At 38.2% G+C, this 18,603-nt stretch overlaps 1 protein-coding gene across 1 annotated transcript in view; it reads right to left on the bottom strand.

Moving 5' to 3' along the window:
* Window positions 1-470: 470 nt before the first annotated feature.
* Window positions 471-18,603, bottom strand: part of plcb1 (phospholipase C beta 1) — a 46,926-nt gene continuing 28,793 nt past the window's right edge. Inside the window, exons 16-32 of the mRNA XM_084735734.1 lie at window positions 17,703-17,799; window positions 16,108-16,192; window positions 15,507-15,631; window positions 13,941-14,095; window positions 13,599-13,766; window positions 12,277-12,376; window positions 11,430-11,534; window positions 9,275-9,387; window positions 9,047-9,197; window positions 8,852-8,905; window positions 7,611-7,788; window positions 6,663-6,795; window positions 6,268-6,344; window positions 4,370-4,459; window positions 4,146-4,203; window positions 3,861-3,947; window positions 471-1,787 (exon numbers count right to left, since the gene is read on the bottom strand). Of these exons, the coding sequence (XP_084591860.1) occupies window positions 1,635-1,787; window positions 3,861-3,947; window positions 4,146-4,203; window positions 4,370-4,459; window positions 6,268-6,344; window positions 6,663-6,795; window positions 7,611-7,788; window positions 8,852-8,905; window positions 9,047-9,197; window positions 9,275-9,387; window positions 11,430-11,534; window positions 12,277-12,376; window positions 13,599-13,766; window positions 13,941-14,095; window positions 15,507-15,631; window positions 16,108-16,192; window positions 17,703-17,799 (1,929 nt within the window). The 3' untranslated portion in view covers window positions 471-1,634. The remainder of the gene's footprint in view (window positions 1,788-3,860; window positions 3,948-4,145; window positions 4,204-4,369; window positions 4,460-6,267; window positions 6,345-6,662; window positions 6,796-7,610; window positions 7,789-8,851; window positions 8,906-9,046; window positions 9,198-9,274; window positions 9,388-11,429; window positions 11,535-12,276; window positions 12,377-13,598; window positions 13,767-13,940; window positions 14,096-15,506; window positions 15,632-16,107; window positions 16,193-17,702; window positions 17,800-18,603) is intronic.

The following is an 18,603-nucleotide window of genomic DNA, read 5'->3' as shown; positions in this document are numbered from 1 at the left end:
TTAATTAATTAGTTAACAAGCACAAAAAGCCATGTATTGAAACCCCTCTGACTGTTAATGCAATTAGTGCTGTAACTTGTGGCTCTACCATCTAAATTAGACTAACACAACATGATGTCTGCCACCAGCTCTGTGTGGAAACACTTCAAAAGATTAAACAACGAGGAAGCAAAGTGTGCGCTGTGCTTTAATGAGGGATAAAATGCAATGGACTGAGGTCTGCTGTGACATTTGGAAAAGCAGACAAAATTCCAAGTGAAAGCCCAAAGCTTCAAGATCACTGGAGTCGCACATTATTTAAATGCTTCTGCGTAAAAAAAACTGGCAGAGATGGCTGCATATGATGGATTTACCTCCAAACCTCCTGGCAAAACGTTCTTCTCACTGAAGAAAGGCAAAGCCAAAAGTTCCTGAATCACCCGTCCAAAATCTCACACCAGATGAATGAGAGCTTTTTTAGAGTTTTGCTTTTCAATTTTAAGTGATCACTAAATTCATTAGGCTGGCTGTTTCTAACGTAGCAGTGTGCATGGTGCCAGCCCTCTGCTGAAGTCACAGCAGAAACCTCTGAACGCAAATATAATATTGAATCTGTCTCAACAAATTTCATTTGTTTTTAATACGGAGAATCGTAAAATATAACTTCCACGAGGCTGTTCAGACAGACAGTGACAGATCGCAGGTAATAAACTTTGTATTTCATCCTCGCAGCTGTGGCAAAGGTCAAGCTGCATGCAGCAGGTGCAGTTTATATTATGTCCATCAATTATTATTGATTAATGCTGAGATGGCGTTCAAACGATTTAGTACAGCCCTTTGTTACAATGCGCATCATTATTTCCAATTGAACTTAGTTTACTCAGTTTTAGACAAGCAAGGTGTGGTGGATAAATCAGGGTGGAGAAAATGAAAGAGGATTGTACTGTAAGCCCCTCCCCCTTTACCACCGCTGCCTTTGAGCGAAGCCATCAGCCTCCAGCTGCTCCATTGCCAACAGATCAGACTGTGGATGTGCTGGGTAGAAGTGTGGGGATGTGTGCAATTATGTGACTGAGAAAGATAGAACATCGCTAATAATGATAAATAAATGCTTAAAAATAGTTGAGGTGCCGGCAGCTGTTTTGATCGTGGCGACTGAGTGCCACTGTAGAACGTCTCTCCATGTGCATACAGAACAGAGACAGGCCTCAAGTCTGATGTATGAACAGAAATAGCACAAACTGTCAGATAGATAGATAGATAGATAGATAGATAGATAGATAGATAGATAGATAGATAGAGTTGTCATGCAGTACAAACTGTAGAGTTTCAGTTGTCTGTCAAAGTAACAGATGACAGAAAATAAGACTTAATGGGTTCTGATTAAAAGCTGAAGTACAGCAAAGTGCATGCTCGAATGGAATCAAAAAATAAATCATTAAAGCATTCTTCCAAAAAAAAAGAAATTAACAGTCTTTATAATCTTGATATCTCCTCTTGCTTGCTTGCTTTCGTTTTACACCCTCACCACCCTTTCATCAGTGTTGCCTGTCTTACTTCCCTGCCTTTCCTCTTCCTTCTGATCCGTTGTCCTTTCTCGACTCGACTGATTCTTCGTCTTCGCGCTCCCTCACTCCCCCACATCACGTTTCTCTTCAGTCCTCCTCTGACAGAGCCTCGTGTGGAGTCGATGATCTGGACTTGCTGTGACCTCTGAACTCTGTCTTCCTGTCCTGCAGGAAGTCTTCAATCTCCCCGGGCAAACACTGGAACTTCTCCTGAAAATCTGCCTCCACGGCCCCTTGCAGCTGTAGAGACAAAGGAATTGTGACTCACCTTGATCGGGCCTCACGCACAAACATTATATTCTTACCTTAACTTTCTCTTACTTTTTTCATACAACAAGCTCGTACAAGTGTGCCACGTCAGATTCACAAATCACTCCTGACAACAGAAATCTGTTGCTAAGTTGGGGTGTGGTTCTTGACATGGTTAGCAACATAATAAAAGGTATTATAGAAAAAGAAGTTCTGCTCAAATCAGCATGACAGCACGCCGTGCTGATCACTAAAAATTATTACTCCACCCAGACGGGGTAATTATGAAAATAAATCACCAAGAACATTGGGCCTTTATAGACTTTGACCTCCTTTAGGCTATTTTTTGCAGCTGTAACATTTATAGAAAAGTTAAATAAACTTTCTGTCATGAATATAATTTATGATGCTGTTAAATTGCTGCAGACTGCCCCTTTAATACAGATGTCTATTCTGCCAAACAATTTTGCTACAGCAGTGCACGCTTTGTTTATGAAAGGTTAAATGCTAAAAAAAAAATATGGATTAAGGGAAATCTGGAAACTTATCTATGTCTAGGCGAGCTTCATGGGGTTTTGGAACAAAATTTTGAAATGTTTAAATAAAGCCAAAAACTAGTGTGGGTGTTGGGTTGGGCAACTTAAATATCATGAAGTGTAGATGACCATGAACGTCAAGATTTTTTGTACATTGTAATTCCTAAAATATCTGCATATTCACCTTTGGTTTAATAACAGATTTTATTTACTTGCCCATGCATTTGATAGTTTACCATATTTGCCGAGATGGACCATTTGATTGGTAAGTAATGTTTGTCGTAACTGGAAAACCTTAATAAAAATAAAGTTGAAAAAACACTATTGAGGCTACTGTCCTATATTTCAAGGAAGATTAAAAAAAAGGAGGGGACATTACTTCACTATGGAACATTTTATGTTCTGCTTGGTTCCAGATTTTGGTGGCAGTTCTACTGAAGCTTACCAGAGATGCATGGAGAAGCACACAAAAACCTGACTTTTGATGAAGAAATGCCTTTAAAACACTAAAAACACAGCATTCTGACTGATTTTACCAAATGTGTGCATTTGTTTCCAAATACTGTGATTGACACCGCATCTCCCACAGGCTTCAGCAGAACTTGTTAGAGGTGTAATATCCCTTCTTTGTTTTTCAGTTTCTTATCCACGTCTCCACATGAGATCTTCATTTGTGAAAACAAGAACTTTACGAGTTCAGAGTTTTAAGTTCTGCTTTTGGAGATCCATAAAAGAAAGTCTATAACTTGAACAGCACCAGCGGCGGAATTAAGGGACCTGCTAGAGCCGAGGCATGGGAAAAAATAAGGAGTTGATGTTGTGTAACCTGAGGGTCGTACTGTCACTGAAATAAAGAAGAAATGGTTCGATATGAAAATAGCTTAAAAAAACAAACAAAAAAAAAAAAACGTCAGAGCGCTGTCAGACAATGGAGGATGTTCCCCTGGACAGCAACTTACATAACCCTGCGTGTGAAGATACAGCCAACAGGTCTGACAGTAATGCTAATAGTCAATTTAAATGACCACTTGAGAACATATGAGTGGGTCCTGCATGACGCCCATTGATTATAGATTCTGTTCAGATTGATTGTCTGCTGATGGTTTATGTAAACATTCAATTATGTAAACACAGGCGCAGTGAAACTGGCGATGACTCACTTCATCCAGTCAACCTCCAGTCAAAAACAACACAGAAATTTGCCTTGATTATTTCCTACTGTTGAGACAGATGGGTTGTACATTTCGAAATGCAACCAGCTGTTGTCAGCCATTACTGCCAACAGTTGAGCAGCTCCAGATATGGCTGCCAGGGGGCACGTTATATCACTCAAACGCTCCGCGCTGACGTCAGTACTGATTATAAACTGTGTGGGTGCGCAGCCACAGACAGCAGCAGCAACTTGGAGCTCCGTGGACGAGAAAGTTCTTGGTCTGTGGCGCATTCAAGCAGAAATGGTAAGTATGGAGGCACATTTCACTGAGGCAAGGGAAGAAATAAGGGCAGTCCTTAAACATGATGATTTTACCTTTGGTTTCTGGTCTTGAATCTCCTGCATGAGCTCATTGTGCTGCTCCACCAGCTGATCGTGGCGCTTCGCCTGCGTCTCCTCAAGCTGCAGACAGAGGCACAGACAGACAGTCAAAGAGTCTTATGAAGCGTTTTATCACTGCGGAGACATGGGGCAGAGAGACGGTGAAGAGACAGAAACATAAAATTTTCATCATTGTCTCGGCAGTTTTCAGTCTATAGAAAAACCCATCAAAAAAAAATCCTGCGCTGCTTTAACCCAGATTCTCCATCCTCCGCTCACCCGTTTTATGTTCTGGACGACTTCATTGACGTAGGACTTATTGATCTCAATCTTCTCCCTGGGGGGACACAGTCAGATGGGTTCAGTTTGAGCAATTTTTTCTTTCCTGACAAGACTAGCTGGATGGATCAGTGTGTGTGGTAGATGAAGGAGCTGCGGCAGGTGTCTGGGGTGAGGTGCAGTGGATTGAAATCTGTGTGTGCCTGCGTGTTTATGGATCGTACTCTTCAGCCAGATGTTTCTCTTTGGTCTTCGCTTGGTTGATCTTCTCTGTTCTCCTTCGATCCATCTGCCTCTTCAACTCCTTTTTCTCCCTGCAGCAGCAGGAAAAAACATCCAAAGTGAAGAAAGTGGTTAAAAATATTCAGTTTGGTGTTGAAAACGGTTGTATCTGCAGCAGGGAGTGGTCTTAAAACAGAGAAAGTGTCACAGAAAACGTGGAAAAAGATGCTTTCTGGCTGAGGGCTTCCTGATGAAGTTTTGACACATGCCTCTTCAATTTGCTTATGATACATAAAATTCATTGTTTTACAAGAGGATATGATCAGAAACTTTGTGCTATATGGCAATAACATTTAAACTATATAGAAAAAATGGATGCAACTGATAATGTGGTTTTGTACTACTGAGCCCATGTTACATATGGTTCACTTATTTATTTATTTGTGACTTTTAATTTCATAGACAATAAAAAAAAAAATAAATAAATAAATAAATTCAGTGTAACAAAAGTTGTAGGTGAGACAAACTACATAAAATTTAAAAATGCAATAGAATTGTTAAAAAAAACAAAACAAAATAAAGATAGAAATAGATAATAAATGAGCAAAAAAAAGTTACAATTCTGTTTTATTACAATAACACTATAATAGGGGTGAAGCTCTGTTGTGGGAGTTATATTGTGTTTTTCTACCTGAATGTGTGATTTATTGTATTTTATATGACTATACATACCAATAAAAAAGACAGTGTGTTAAAAAAATAGATGCCTAATGGCCTACCCTAAGATGTTTTAATCCATTGGTTCCCAACCTGAGGTTTGGGCCCCTCTCAGGGAGGCGGCAAAAATTCCAGGGGGTCCCCAAGGCTTTGTCTGCTCTGAGGTCGTCAAAATTAGACCTACACATTTTAACTTTTAAGTTTTAATTGGGAGTGATGTTGGTTATTTAAAGATAGATTTGTCCAAACTGTAAACACATGAGAAAGATATTTGATTGTTGAGTTTCATTCCCACGATGTCAAATACCAGTGTTTTTGGGTTGGTAAAACATCCCGAGCAGCAAAATAATGAGAAAATAAGTAAATACAAGCAGATACAGCAACCACCACACACGATGATTGAGACAGATGATGTTTATATGAGTCTATGTTTATTAGTTTTTTTTTTTTTTTTTGAAAATTTTGCATATTATGCCTTGAAGATTCAATCATTGGTTTTTATATGATTTTAACACCTGGTGTTTCTTTTACTTCATTTCCATGACTTATTGACTTATTGTTTGACTTATTTTAAACATTTTACTGTAAATTTTATTCTTGTAGTTTTTGTTGATTTGTTTTTTGTTTCTTTTTGTTTTAATTTTGCTGTATGAAGCATGTTGGGCTGAATGTGGGTATGAAAGGTGCTACATAAATAAAGCTGAGTTGCGTTAATTACAAAAAAAGAAAAAAAAAGGTTGGGAAACAGTGTTCTAATCAGCCCAAAATATTAAACATAAAGCATCACATTGAACAGATTAAAATATGACCTACTCTTACTAGATTATAGCCTCAATTTAAGAATTTAATATGAATACAAAGATATTATGCTACATTAGTTTGTTTTGATGGGAAAATAACAATTCTAAAATCAAATATGGCCTTTGTCAAAAAGTCAGAAATGTCTGCAACAGATCTACTTGTAATTTTAGGCCATTAAAAAATAGGTTTATTATTTTTAAGCATAATAATACATTGGATTTGTTTCTTAAAGATTTACTTTTCAGATTTGTTCGTTTTCATTGCATCAAGCTTTTTACTTGGACTTGTACCAGCATTACGAAACTGGATTTTAACAGTGTAATTCTTTGTGTAATTCCTCACACCATAATGTGTGTCATTTAGTCCAACGTTTGCGACTTACTTTTCACAGATGTCTTTGAGTTTCTTCATCTGGGCGTTGTGACTCTCTTCAGCCAGGCTGCTCAGTCGCTCTGTCAGCTGCAGGATACACAAACTCTGCTTAGATTTTACATTTGTGTCCAAAGCTTATTGGGTCAATGTAACACAACGCCTGAGGAACATACAACTAGAACTAGAACTGGAAGTTGACCTAATTATATACCATGGAATATTTTTGTTTGTTAATGCTATATTGTTATACTCTGTTATAATTCAATGGCATTTGGTTAGCATTTAGTCATTTTGGGGAATTTTACTTTGAAAGAAACTATCTACAGTCGAAAGGGAGCTTTAAATTAGTTCATCCAAATATAGAGACATGGTCTGAGCTTAAGGTGAGTGTCAGCAGCAGTTTACCAGTTTAATATGTTCTCTCTGTAGGTATTTCTGACTGTAGTACTGTTCCTGCCTCAGAGCCAGAAGCTGCTGGTGCTGCTCGTCTCTCAGTTGCTGTAGGCGCTCGTCTTTCTCGTTGTCAGAACACGATCCCCTGTAGAACACACAGACACAAACAAAAACTCAGATATGCATCAAATGAAAACACAGGACAAAGTCTAGACTACTGATGAGTTGCAGAGTTTTACATAACAATAAATGAGTTTACCTCAATTCCTATGAACAAGAAAGAGAAATGATGAAATAATCAATTAATAAAAAAGTAATATGATGTAAAGTGAGAAGAGGAAATACTTAAAACTAGAAGAGTGCGCTCAGTTGAGTTCAAGCCCCAGGCAATAGATGGTGAAGCACCTACTGCAATGGCTGCCAGATGCAATCAACTGAGATGTACAAAGTTTTAAATGAAGTTTGTTGTAGTATAGGGTAAGTTTTTCTGTCTCGATGTGTGCAAAGTTTTTCCAAAGTGTTGTGAAGAATATAGTTCCAGTCCTCTTTAAGATACATAAAATAGCATAATGGTATTGTTACCCAGCGTCCTGGGTTCACTTAACTTAAGAACATTTTGTTATTGATTTAGAACATTACGAGCAACCAGGTGGCTTTACTCACTACACTCAGATTATCAGAAAATCTGAACAATTTACACTTGATGTTGACTATTAATAGGTCAGAGCCTGCATGTCTCAGTGGAAGTTGTGGCTGTTCAGAAGGTTCATGTTTTGGCATAGAACTGATTTTCCTCACCAAAATGTAGCCTCACTCTGGCCTGTTTATTTGTTATCTTCACTCTAGCTTTAAAACCAAGCCTGCAACAGTTTATGGAAGATGAACAGATGTAAAAACTCATACATGCACACACACCGCCGTACTCATTATCCCCACCAGACACACAGTGTGTGTGTATACCTGCTCTTGCTGCACTGTCTGGCCATCTTCTTGTACTTGTTGTTGAACTCTCGGAGGAGCTCTGAGGTTTTCTTCTGGTGCCTCCTCACTAACTCCTTCAGCTCTTTAAACTGACGCCTCTGCTCCTTCTGGTAAACCTTTGACTGCTGTAGACTCTCCATGGCGCACACCGGGACATCTGGTACAGTATATATGAATAATTAATAAAGCTCTAACATCTTTCTCTGGTGTCTTTTTTTTTTAGGCTATTAGCACCCAGGTGTCAGTAGCCAACAGTGATACTGACATCCAGGGTGGAATAGCCAATGTGTCTGCTTACACCCGGAGTTATATAGCCTAGCATGACAGAGACAAGCACCCAGGTGTCCATAGCCAACAATACTTTTTGCACCTGCGATGAAATAGCCAAATAACTAAATATAGCCAAACCGGCTCTGCTTATTACCATAGTCAAACCATGATCTTTTCCTAAACCTGACCAAGTAGTTTTGTTGCCTAAGTCTAAACAAACTGAGACTAAAAACTGAATAAATAAATAAATAAATAAATAAAAAATAAGTCAACTAAATAAAAAAAATTAAAAGTCAACAATAACTTCAAGTTTCTTCAAGTTGAAGCCCCATAATTAATATCATTTTTAAATGCCACCACCAAAAACATCTGTTAAATAAGTCATTACAAGATGCTGAAAAAAGAATAGAGTACTTGGATTTTTGAATAATATAATAATTTATAATACCGCCACCAATTAACCACAAGCACAGACACACACACATTCATCTATCTTATAGGCTTATACGCATTTTTGAATGTTAATACAGTCAACCACCAAACACTCATCTGTAAACAGGTCAACTTCAATCTCTCCGCTAACATGCTGAATTATATCAACTCCTATCTTGCATGTACAAGTACAGTGTAACTGCAACTGTAACTTCTTCCTCTTTCTCTCCTGTTCAGTCTATACAAAAAATGATTTACCATCAGTCTGCACAGGGTGTGAAGTCAACATGTATGCAGACGACACTGTAATTTATGTTCACGCAAAAACTACAAAGGACTGTAGTGGAAAATGAGCCAGCTGGCTAAAACTGGCACATTTACACACACGTTGATTGTTGAGTGTTGTCTTCGTAAACTAAATTACATTAAATATATCTGGTTTTATCTAATTAATTATTGTTGATTGATTGCATACTGAGCATTTGAAAAACAAATATACAGCAATGCACTGTACTGACCTATCAAAACACTTAAAACCAGATCTTCAGTTTTTGCTGCTGGTTTGGCTGCATCTAAAATGTAGAAAAGACAAAATCAACAACACAAAACAACAATAAAATCAACAGAATAGTACCAGAGCTATTTTTTGATCATTAGCATATGTAAGATCTTTATTAAACTCTCTTTAAAGGAGAGCTGTAGGCAGTTATTACCCGTCGTAGCTGCTTGCTGATTGGCCGCAGACGCTTTGGGTGTTGTGGCGATGGGGGTGTGGCCTGCAGGGCCAGAGGTGGGGCTGAGCCCGTTCTCCAGCGGAGCTGATTTCATATCGTTCTTGCGCTCTGCAGTACTGTCAGTCTCATCCTGAAGAACGACACCAACCACAGTTACAAAGACAAATTCACGACAAAGAAGGAAAAAACATGAGAAACACGACTGACCTCAGTCGGCGTCTCCTCCTCTACGTCATCCAGTGTCAGAGCCGCCAGCTGTTTGGACCTCTGCTCCAGGAGGTTGACATAGCGAATAGGGTTGGACAGAGCTTCGATCACATCTAGAGAGGAAATATGTAGAGACAGATAAATACTTAAAAACTTAAACTACCAAACAGTATATTCAAGTACAGCTGAGATGATTACTTGATTAATCAAAGCATCAACTGACGGACAATTAATGGACAACTAGAAGTGTTGTGTTATACCAATATTGACAATAACTGTGGAAAAAAATCAATATTGATATGATGCTAATAATACACAATAATATCATGTAAATGATCCAGTGCCTCTTAAACGCACTGAATGCTCTTGAATCCTTTATTTCTTTTGTTTATGACTTCATTTGGATGCCTTTTCACTATCCATTAAGTGTAATATCACTTTCTGTACATGTCTGAACTGAACAGTTACAGACTCTCTCTCTCCACCTCCACCTCCACCTCCCTACACTTGAGTGTAGTTCATTTGCCAGAAAAGAGATAACAAAGTTGCACAAAACCTTTTGGCAACTATTTCGGTAATCGCTTCAATCACTTCATGTTTCCAGCTACGTAAGTGTGAAGACTGTGAGAGAAGTGTGTGAGAATTTCTTAAAAATCTGAGGTTTGGACTGCTGGTTGGACAAAACAAGCGCTGTGAAGGTGTCACACTGGGCTCTGAGCAATTGTGATGGCATTTTTCACTATTTTCAGGATTTTTACAAAGCATACAATCAGCAGATTCACCCATAATGAAAATAATCATTAGTTGCAGTCCAAAACAAAACATGCATGAGTCATAATAATATTGTTATATAATACATAATGAACTGTGATGTGTTTAGTACTTTTACTTTAAATACTTAAAGTGCATTTTCCTGATAAACTTACATACTTACAATCTTAGTTCAGTAATTCTCAAGCCTTTTTCAGTAATGTACCCCCTTTGAAATATTTGTTCAGCATGTACTGCCTGATCAATGCAAAATATTTTTGTTAGAAAAAAAAATGCCATCAAACCAACGTATGACAATTCACATAACTATCCTGCTATTATTCCCTAACAAAATTGTTAGACTATCCCTTTATTCGCTGTTCTTGTTTCCTTCACGTTGTCATACTGTTTTACTGTTTTGTTTCCTACTTGTACTCTTTTGTCCCTTGTCTTGTAATAAACGAAGTAAAAGAAAGAGAGAGCAGGAAGTTCAGTCACATTAAAATATATTCCTCCTGATACTGACGGCTGCTTCTGTTTTCGCTTTCTTTTTCATTTCTTTCTCTGCATTTTGAGCTGTATTACTGCTGTTTCCACAACAAATCCGTTTTCTTGATTTTTGTCATTGAGTACAGAAACTGCTTTCCCACTCACAGTGAGCGTGATTGTGTTTGTTGCTTTCTTCTTCTGTCAGGTTTTACAGCAGTTGAGAGTTTTCGGCAGTTAACAACTACACTGAAAATGCTGAATATAAAATGTGGTTTAATCAAACTTACACTTTGAACTTATTATTGTATAAGTATTTTAGGGCTTATGCATGACTTATATTTTCTAAAATTAACATTTAAAACAAATCTCAAGTACCAGTGCAGTACTCTAAAGTATTCTTTGGGTGTTAGTGCCCCATTTGAGAAACACTGACTCAACTAACATTTTCAGCTCAGGACTTTTACTTGTAACAAAGCACTTTTACAGTGTGGTGTTTGTATTGAACTGAATTGTTTCGTGTTGTTACTTCACCAGACAAATAGGTGCTTCAGCACTGAGGAAACATTTTCTGTCTTCTGTGCATTGCTAAGTATTTGTCCTGCAGGTGGCTCTAGAGAGCAAAGGAGCATAAATGTCCTCAATAATTTCCAGTCTGCCTATTTGACATTTAGATTTCTAGTGAACAAGTGCAAATTTGGCTGTAGGGCTACAGAGTGCACAAAAAATAACTCTTGCATGAATGTCCACAGCAAATGAAAGTTTTACATGTTCTTTTTCATATGTTCTTTAATGTCGGTTTTGTCACATTTCATTTAAAAAAGAGAAAAAACAGAAAAATCATTGATATTGCCCACTTGTTTGTGCGACACCATGTTCAAGTGTTGATGAAGGGGAAAGTCTGACTTGAGATTCATACCTGCAAAAGTGTCCGGGACGTAATCTTTGACCACGATGTAGACAAACACAGCCGGGAGAATCAGAGACTGGTTCTTCTCATTCCTCAAGCCGATGTAACGATAACCTGAAGGGAACATTTGACAAGACAGAGTCTGATGTTACCATCGTCTGAGTTATGAAGGTTGAACAATTATGTAGGACTCTGCCAAGATAGTTAGGAGACAGAGAGAGACATGCATTAGAGTTCACGCCTAACATTAGTCGTGTACGGATAAAGATTACAAGGAAAAATTATAAGTAATTTCATTTTAAAGTGGTGAGTGACATTTATCAAAGCAGCGGCATGTCTCTGCGAGCTGTTTTAATGGGTTTTTAAAAACTGTGTGTGGGAGGAGGGAAGGTAAGTTTGAAAGACTGGCAGTGTCTGAATAATGACAAATACATTAGTTGATTTAGCGTCGACACAGACATTAGAGGCAAAAGCAAATGCGTGCTTTAATCTTGACAAGTTAACATGAAGTAACATAAGATTAATGTAATAATGTGTAGTATCTGCATGTAAAGACAATAGTAATTTATCTTAATTCCAGTTCAGGAAAGTTTTAACATTTTTAAACAGTTGTTGTCTATTGAGGTTTCTGGTTTAGTGCTGCATCCACAAAAGCTGAAACCTTTTTTTTTTTTTTTTTTAATAAATAGAGGACAAACTGTGATGCACAGAAGTGAAACATGAATGAAACTCAAAGTTTACCGGCATAAATAAATAAAGACATCACACACTGACTGGATCTCTGAGAGGTGCAGTGCTCAAACACCACAACAACAGCAGAACAGGCAGAGAAAAACGGCTGGAATAAAAGAACTACCTGGCCTTATGGCAGACACTGGAATAATCCGGTGACCAATAAACTTCCCTCCTTCCTCAAAAGCGGCGATTCTCAGAGAAGCCAGAGTAGGAAGAATCACCTGTCAGATGATAGAAGTCACACCAGGAACAGACAGATTATACAGTGACAGTATAAGATTAGATCCTGCTAAATATTAGCCAGAATAGTTGTTTTAAAAGTGTAATTTGCTCCTTTTGCCACAGCTTGCTCCTAAAAACTATCTTTCCTGAATCTTGAGGTAGACGCTATCTGTGCCTCTGTCGCTATCTGTGCTACAGCTGTAAAGATGAATCATGTATTAAATTAAACAGCAACTATGTTGAGAATCGATTAATTGGTATTTTTTTGTGTGAAAAAAGTCAAAAACTCTCCTGATATTGTTTGCTTTTATAGTTTGAAGAAAACATATATGATGAAGCAGCTGCAGATGCAAGTACTTTGTGTGAAGTGAAGAGGCTTTTCAAACTGAAAAAATGTCAAAAGAAATCAAATTTATGTGTAATTTATTATTTGTAATGTGCAACAGTGAGACTAAAGAGTTGTTGGTTGAACTCAATATCTTAAATAGAGTGGTGACAATAAATTGAATAATTGACTATTAAGCAATTATCAAATATTTGCCAACTATTTTGATAGTTGGTTTGGCAATTTTTTTGTTAAAAAAGGCAAAATTCTCTGATTCAGCCTTCTTAAATGTGATTATTTTCTGGTTTCTTTAGTCCTCTATTACAGTAAACTGAATTTCTCTGGGTTGTGGACAAAACAAGAAATTTGAGGATGCAGTCTTGGGCTTGGGAAAACACTTATCTGTATTTTTATGACATTTCACAGATTAAACAATTTATCGATTAATCGATAAAATAATCAACAGATTAATCGACTTTGAAAATAATTGTTAGTTGCAGCCCTAAACATGTTTTCTCGGGTTCAAATATCAAGTTTATTTGACTAGAAAAGTTTATTTGCTCTGAATCATGTCTTTTCAAATTCAGTCAGCTTAAAATTTTAAGGCACCGCTGCCTTTCCCAACTAGCCACTGGCACTTTTTAGTGCTTGACTGAGAAAGACTTTCAACAATTATCTTATGAAGAAAATAGAGCTGTGATCATTAATGTGAAACCAACACCTCAGGTAGGCATACTTGCCGACTATAGACTTCATTTTGTCTATCCATGCATTATATGAACTTTGGCTGCTGCTTTATTTGAATGCAGATCTTTATTCCACATGGATGGTCTCTGCCTACCCAGGCAAAGATGTCAGCGCACGTTGCTGCCTCCTATCTCTCTGCTGTATCTCACCTTTTTGAAGACAATTGGCTCTTCGTCCCACACTGGGTTGATGGCGTTGTTGTTCTGAGAGGTTTTGGTCTTCAGCGCTTTCCTCCTGGTGTCCGCAGGAAGTCCAAACATCTCCACCTCCACATAGACACCCACCCGCCGCTCAGTCAGAAACTGGCCTGAAATCACCTACAACACACGGACAGACAGGCAGAAACGTGTGAGCAAATATACATACACACATGCGCTACAGCAGGGATCGTTCGTCTGTTTTTCACCAGGTTTGTCTCATTTTTCACAAGTACTGTAAGGTGCTACAATCACATGAAAGGCTTTAACAAAAGGAAACTGCTGCCGCTGTACCTTCACAGAGAGGGTGTTGGCTACGATTCCATCCACTGTGTTTTCTGTGAAGGGGTCGAAGTGTTTGTCTGGTCGTCTCATGAACTCAGGCTTCAGTTTGTAACCACTCCGTCCGTTGTACTCAAACATGTGGAGATTCAGCTGCATGGACAAATCTGGAGCCAAAGGATAATGTTAAGTTTGAGGTCACGAAGGCTTGAGGTGACTTGTTACACTCCTTTAGCCATTAAGCTGAAGAGCAGCAAAGTAGGAGGACCTGTAGTGCAACTGCAGGAAAAAAGATTATTTGTATAAAAAAAAGAAAAAAGAAAGTAGTATTGTGCTGTTTTTTAATCTTCTGTTATTTGGCCATATTGCATCATTAATTTTTAACAGGGTTTTTTCTCAAAGAAGGAGAAATCAGAGCTTCTCCATTGACCCATCATGATTAAATTAACTAGGATACAAATGTTTTAGCTAGCTAGCAAACAATTCAATACTCTGTTAACTCCTTTGCTGGCTAGCAAATAATGTGACATTTTGTTAACTTTTCAACTACTTAGCAAACGTAACTTTTTTTTTTAACCTTTTAGCTAGCTAGCAAACAATATAACATGTTTTTAAAAACTTTTTAGCCAGCTAGCATACAATGTAACGTATTAGTAACTTTTTAGCTAGCTAGCAAACAATCGAAGGCTTAGTTAACCTGTGAGCTTGCTAGTAAACAATGTAATGTTTTGTTAACTTCTAGCTAGCACACAATGTAACATTCTGTCATCTATAACTAGAAAACAATGTCACATTTTATTAACTATAACTAGCAAATAATGTAATGCTGTTCTTTTTTTATTTTTTTTAGCTAGCTCGCAGAAAATGTGATGTTTTGTTAACTCTTTAGCTAACTAGACAACGATGTAACCATTAAGAACTGACAAATGACAAATTTTAAATCTGGATTTGAACCTAGTTCACTCTGATTAGCATTAATCTTAAAAGAAATGTGTCCTTGTTGGTGCAACCACTGGACAGAACATATTTCAAAATACCCAGGGGAATCTTGTGTTTCTGTTTTGAGGATCACAGAGAAAACTTTAAAAAGCAAACCAAAGCAAGTATCTGCAGCTCTGTGCACTGCATTGCTCTGTTGCTGTGGTTCCCAACCTGAGGGTCAGCTACTCCCTAGACATCGAAAATAAATGTGGGGGGTTACGAGATGACTAAGGAAATAGCATATCAGAAAAACAAAACATGTTTGTTACTTCCAAGCTTTCCTCTTTTCTTGTATATTAGTGGAGACTTTCAGCTCTGTATCTCTAAAAATTATTCAAATAGAACAACCTTAGAGAAGAATAAAACTGTGGTTGAACTGGTCACAACCTGCAAAAACTGTAACCTTTAATAAAGTAGATTTAGCTTTGATTTTACGGGTCACAAGCCAAAAAGGTAAAAAGCTGACATTCATACTAAAAACCTGTATGTTACAGACAGAAAGGCTTCAGCTGAGGCCTCGGGTGCTCCAGTTGTTGTTACAGTTATAATCTGGTGCTAGACTGATCAGAGATCAGAGGTCAAAGGCTGGACTCTCACCTATAGTTTGGTAGTTGAGAGCCACCAGCTGACAGCCAGCGTTCCAAAAGAGCTGAGGCATGAAGTTGGATGAGTCGACTCTGGTTCCTTTAGGGTAGATACGACTCAGCTGGGATTTATTATATCTGGTTAATATAAGGTTAAGAACAATTACAAAGAGTTAAATGGTTTTCATGATCAACAACACCAGTATTTTAAAAAAGATCAGAAAATCAGACAGACATTTTCCAGTTGCACATGCATAAATTCAAAAGAAAGACACCAATTATAACATTAATTGTACATAATTAAATATTTCTGTGTAAAAATTACATGTATGTGTACATATTACATCACCTGCTTCCACTACTTTCTGACTAAAACTACTAATACACTTGTTTTTCACACTTGTTACATCATCATATATATCTGGTACACACTGGTATAGAGCTTTTCAAAGTAATACCGTTGTTAATAAAAACTAAAATTAATATTTAATGTTGTTCAGAGACAGACTTTTGAGGGTTTATTCAAAAAAGCATCAAAAGAGGGAAGAGGAACACAAAGTATGGAGGCAGTTGCCATGGTGTGATGCAACTGTGGTAACTGTTGCCAAGGATACTCTACAAACTCCACTGGTGACTTTGTGAGGTGCTCCAAAGCTTTGGTCTCCACAAAAGACGACATGTGGTAACAGCGGGCTGCCTCTACACACACACACACACACACACACACACACACACACACACACACAAATACACACAGAGACATGTTTCAGCCATTATCTTGGTTTGAATATGATTCTGACATTTTCTTTGGATAGCATTAGCAATAATTTTATGCCTTTAAAGTATTATGCTTCTGTGGTAAAATGTAAAGACCCAAACTTTGCATTCCTCATATTAAAATATTGCTGCATTTCCACCACAGGAACATTCCGTAGAGAATATGAACCTTTGGAGGAACTCAGTGCATTTCCACGGCAGGGATGAGGGTCTACATTAGGCTCCTGGGACATTATTTTACATCCCTCCCTTCTCTGGGATAGAGCTTTCCAAAAATACAGGGCTTTTGGCGGGTGCAGCTTACATTCCTTATTTGTCAAGTACACACAGCATTTTATATCACCCATCATTTGGAAAACTCTCCAGCTGCAAACCAGTTTATTTTTTTGTTTTTGTTTTGCTTCAGCAAATCAATATGAGCCACATTTCTACCCAAAGTTCCTGGAACTTCTAGTCCCAGGGACTACATTTCAGTGAATTACAAGGTTCCTTCAACCCATGTCTGCATTTCCCTCATGGTCCAAAGACCCACAGAGATTAGCAAATTAGATCAGGCAAATTATTAGCTGACTACTCCACAGTACTATTACTGCTATTACTCCATAGCTGCATTTCCACTAGGAACTAGGAACCTTTGGAGGGGTCTAAACCAGGGTCCAAATTAAGTTCAGGGGACATTGTTTTACTCCCCAAAAAGTGCCTGCTTTTTTTCAGGGGGGGGGTACGGTGCTCAAACGATGTTCAGCTTTGCAAGCCCCGCCCCCGAAGTTCCTGTACTTTTGGAAGGTACAACCCAACAAGCAGGGACTGGATTGGGGTGTAAAACTATGTCCCCAAAACTTAATTTAGAGTCTGGTCCCTGCATTGAAAACACACCAAGTTCCTCCAAAGGTTCCCAGTCATGGGGAAAGTTCCTGCGGTGGAAACGCTGCTATGGAGTAACAGAGCAAAGCAGACAACAGAGGGACTGACAATTGCTCTTATAGTTGTGCACAAAAATGACTTGTGAAAACCATTGCTTTTTCATATGTCAGTGGACTCATTTGCAAAATATTCTTGGGTCTTAAGACCGTGGTGGAAACTTAGACAACAACAGGCTTCCTTGAAAATTAGTTCCTGGGAAGAAAAGTTCTGATTATTTTTGGTGGAAACGCAGCACATAGTAAAGGTCAAAATGACACATGATTTATTATTTACTCACAAATTTCAAGAAACAGTGAGATCATTGACAGAGAAACTGCTGCTCTTTCTTTGTAAATTATTCTTCATTTGATAAATGTTGGTCCCTGCACAGACTGAGCCTGGGCATGCAATGAAACTGAAGGATTTTGCAGCTTTGTGAGAGTACTGTTCCAGTCTTGCACAGAGAGAAATATAAAACAGAGTGTGTGTCAGTATGTCAAAGTGTCGGGTTCTGATCTGCTTTTCTTACTCTTGGAGGCTTCGAAGGAGTTGAACTTGGTTGGCTGGACGTAGTTGACCAGAGTTGACATCTCCTCTGTAGCCACGGCCTCCCGCTCCGCTGAGCCCTGAAGTAAATGACAACAGGAATAAAGTTTAGGAGTAAAGTTTCACATATTGTAATCACGGTGCTGGGTTTAATGGTCTGATGCACTGGGAGGGAACTGCAGCTGTCAGTTGAATGCAGCAGATTCAACAGATACGCAGGACAGATACACATGTACTGCAGCACTTAGTGGCAAAAAACAGCATCATCATCCCACAGTGAACAGTTATACAAACGTCACAACCAATTCCAACAAGACATCCAAATAAACTTTCAGACAAAAACACACACACACATATGCAAACACAGTAACCATCTCTCACAATCAGATCTCACAGCAGGCCTGTTTTATTGTTATTGTTTGCATTTGTTTTCATCCTATTTCTCTGCTAGTGAACTATGTTTCACCCGGCACAGCTGTCTGATCTGTTTGATGTCCGTTTAATTTCTGTCTTCCGTTTTGATGTGAGTAGAAATATTTTCATCAGCAGTTTCTTTGTTTTACCAGATTGCATATCGTCTTGTTTCCCCCCCACAAATTTTCCTGAACATTCAGCTCATCTGTTTGTGCAGATAAATGTAAAGGGGCGCTCTGCAGACTTTACACATCAAAATGTGTAAATTCTTCTGTATATTTGAAAAAAGCTGCAGAGGTAGTTGCACAAAATCTGATAAATGACCTCAAGTGATGTCATTTGAGTCAGCATCAGTTGGGTCCAAAGACTGTTTGAAAATGGAAAAAAATAACATCAGGGGAGTTAGAAAGAAGTAAGATCTCTGTAGGCCGCTCCTCATGTCTGCTTGAGGCTAGAGAATTGAAGAATCT

This window comes from Lutjanus erythropterus, chromosome 14 (genome assembly GCF_056507025.1).
Source record: "Lutjanus erythropterus isolate fLutEry1 chromosome 14, fLutEry1.hap2, whole genome shotgun sequence".
NCBI classification, from domain to species: domain Eukaryota; kingdom Metazoa; phylum Chordata; class Actinopteri; order Lutjaniformes; family Lutjanidae; genus Lutjanus; species Lutjanus erythropterus.
The sequence above is the reverse complement of the archived record's forward strand: the minus strand, read 5'-3'. Positions and strand labels throughout refer to the sequence as shown.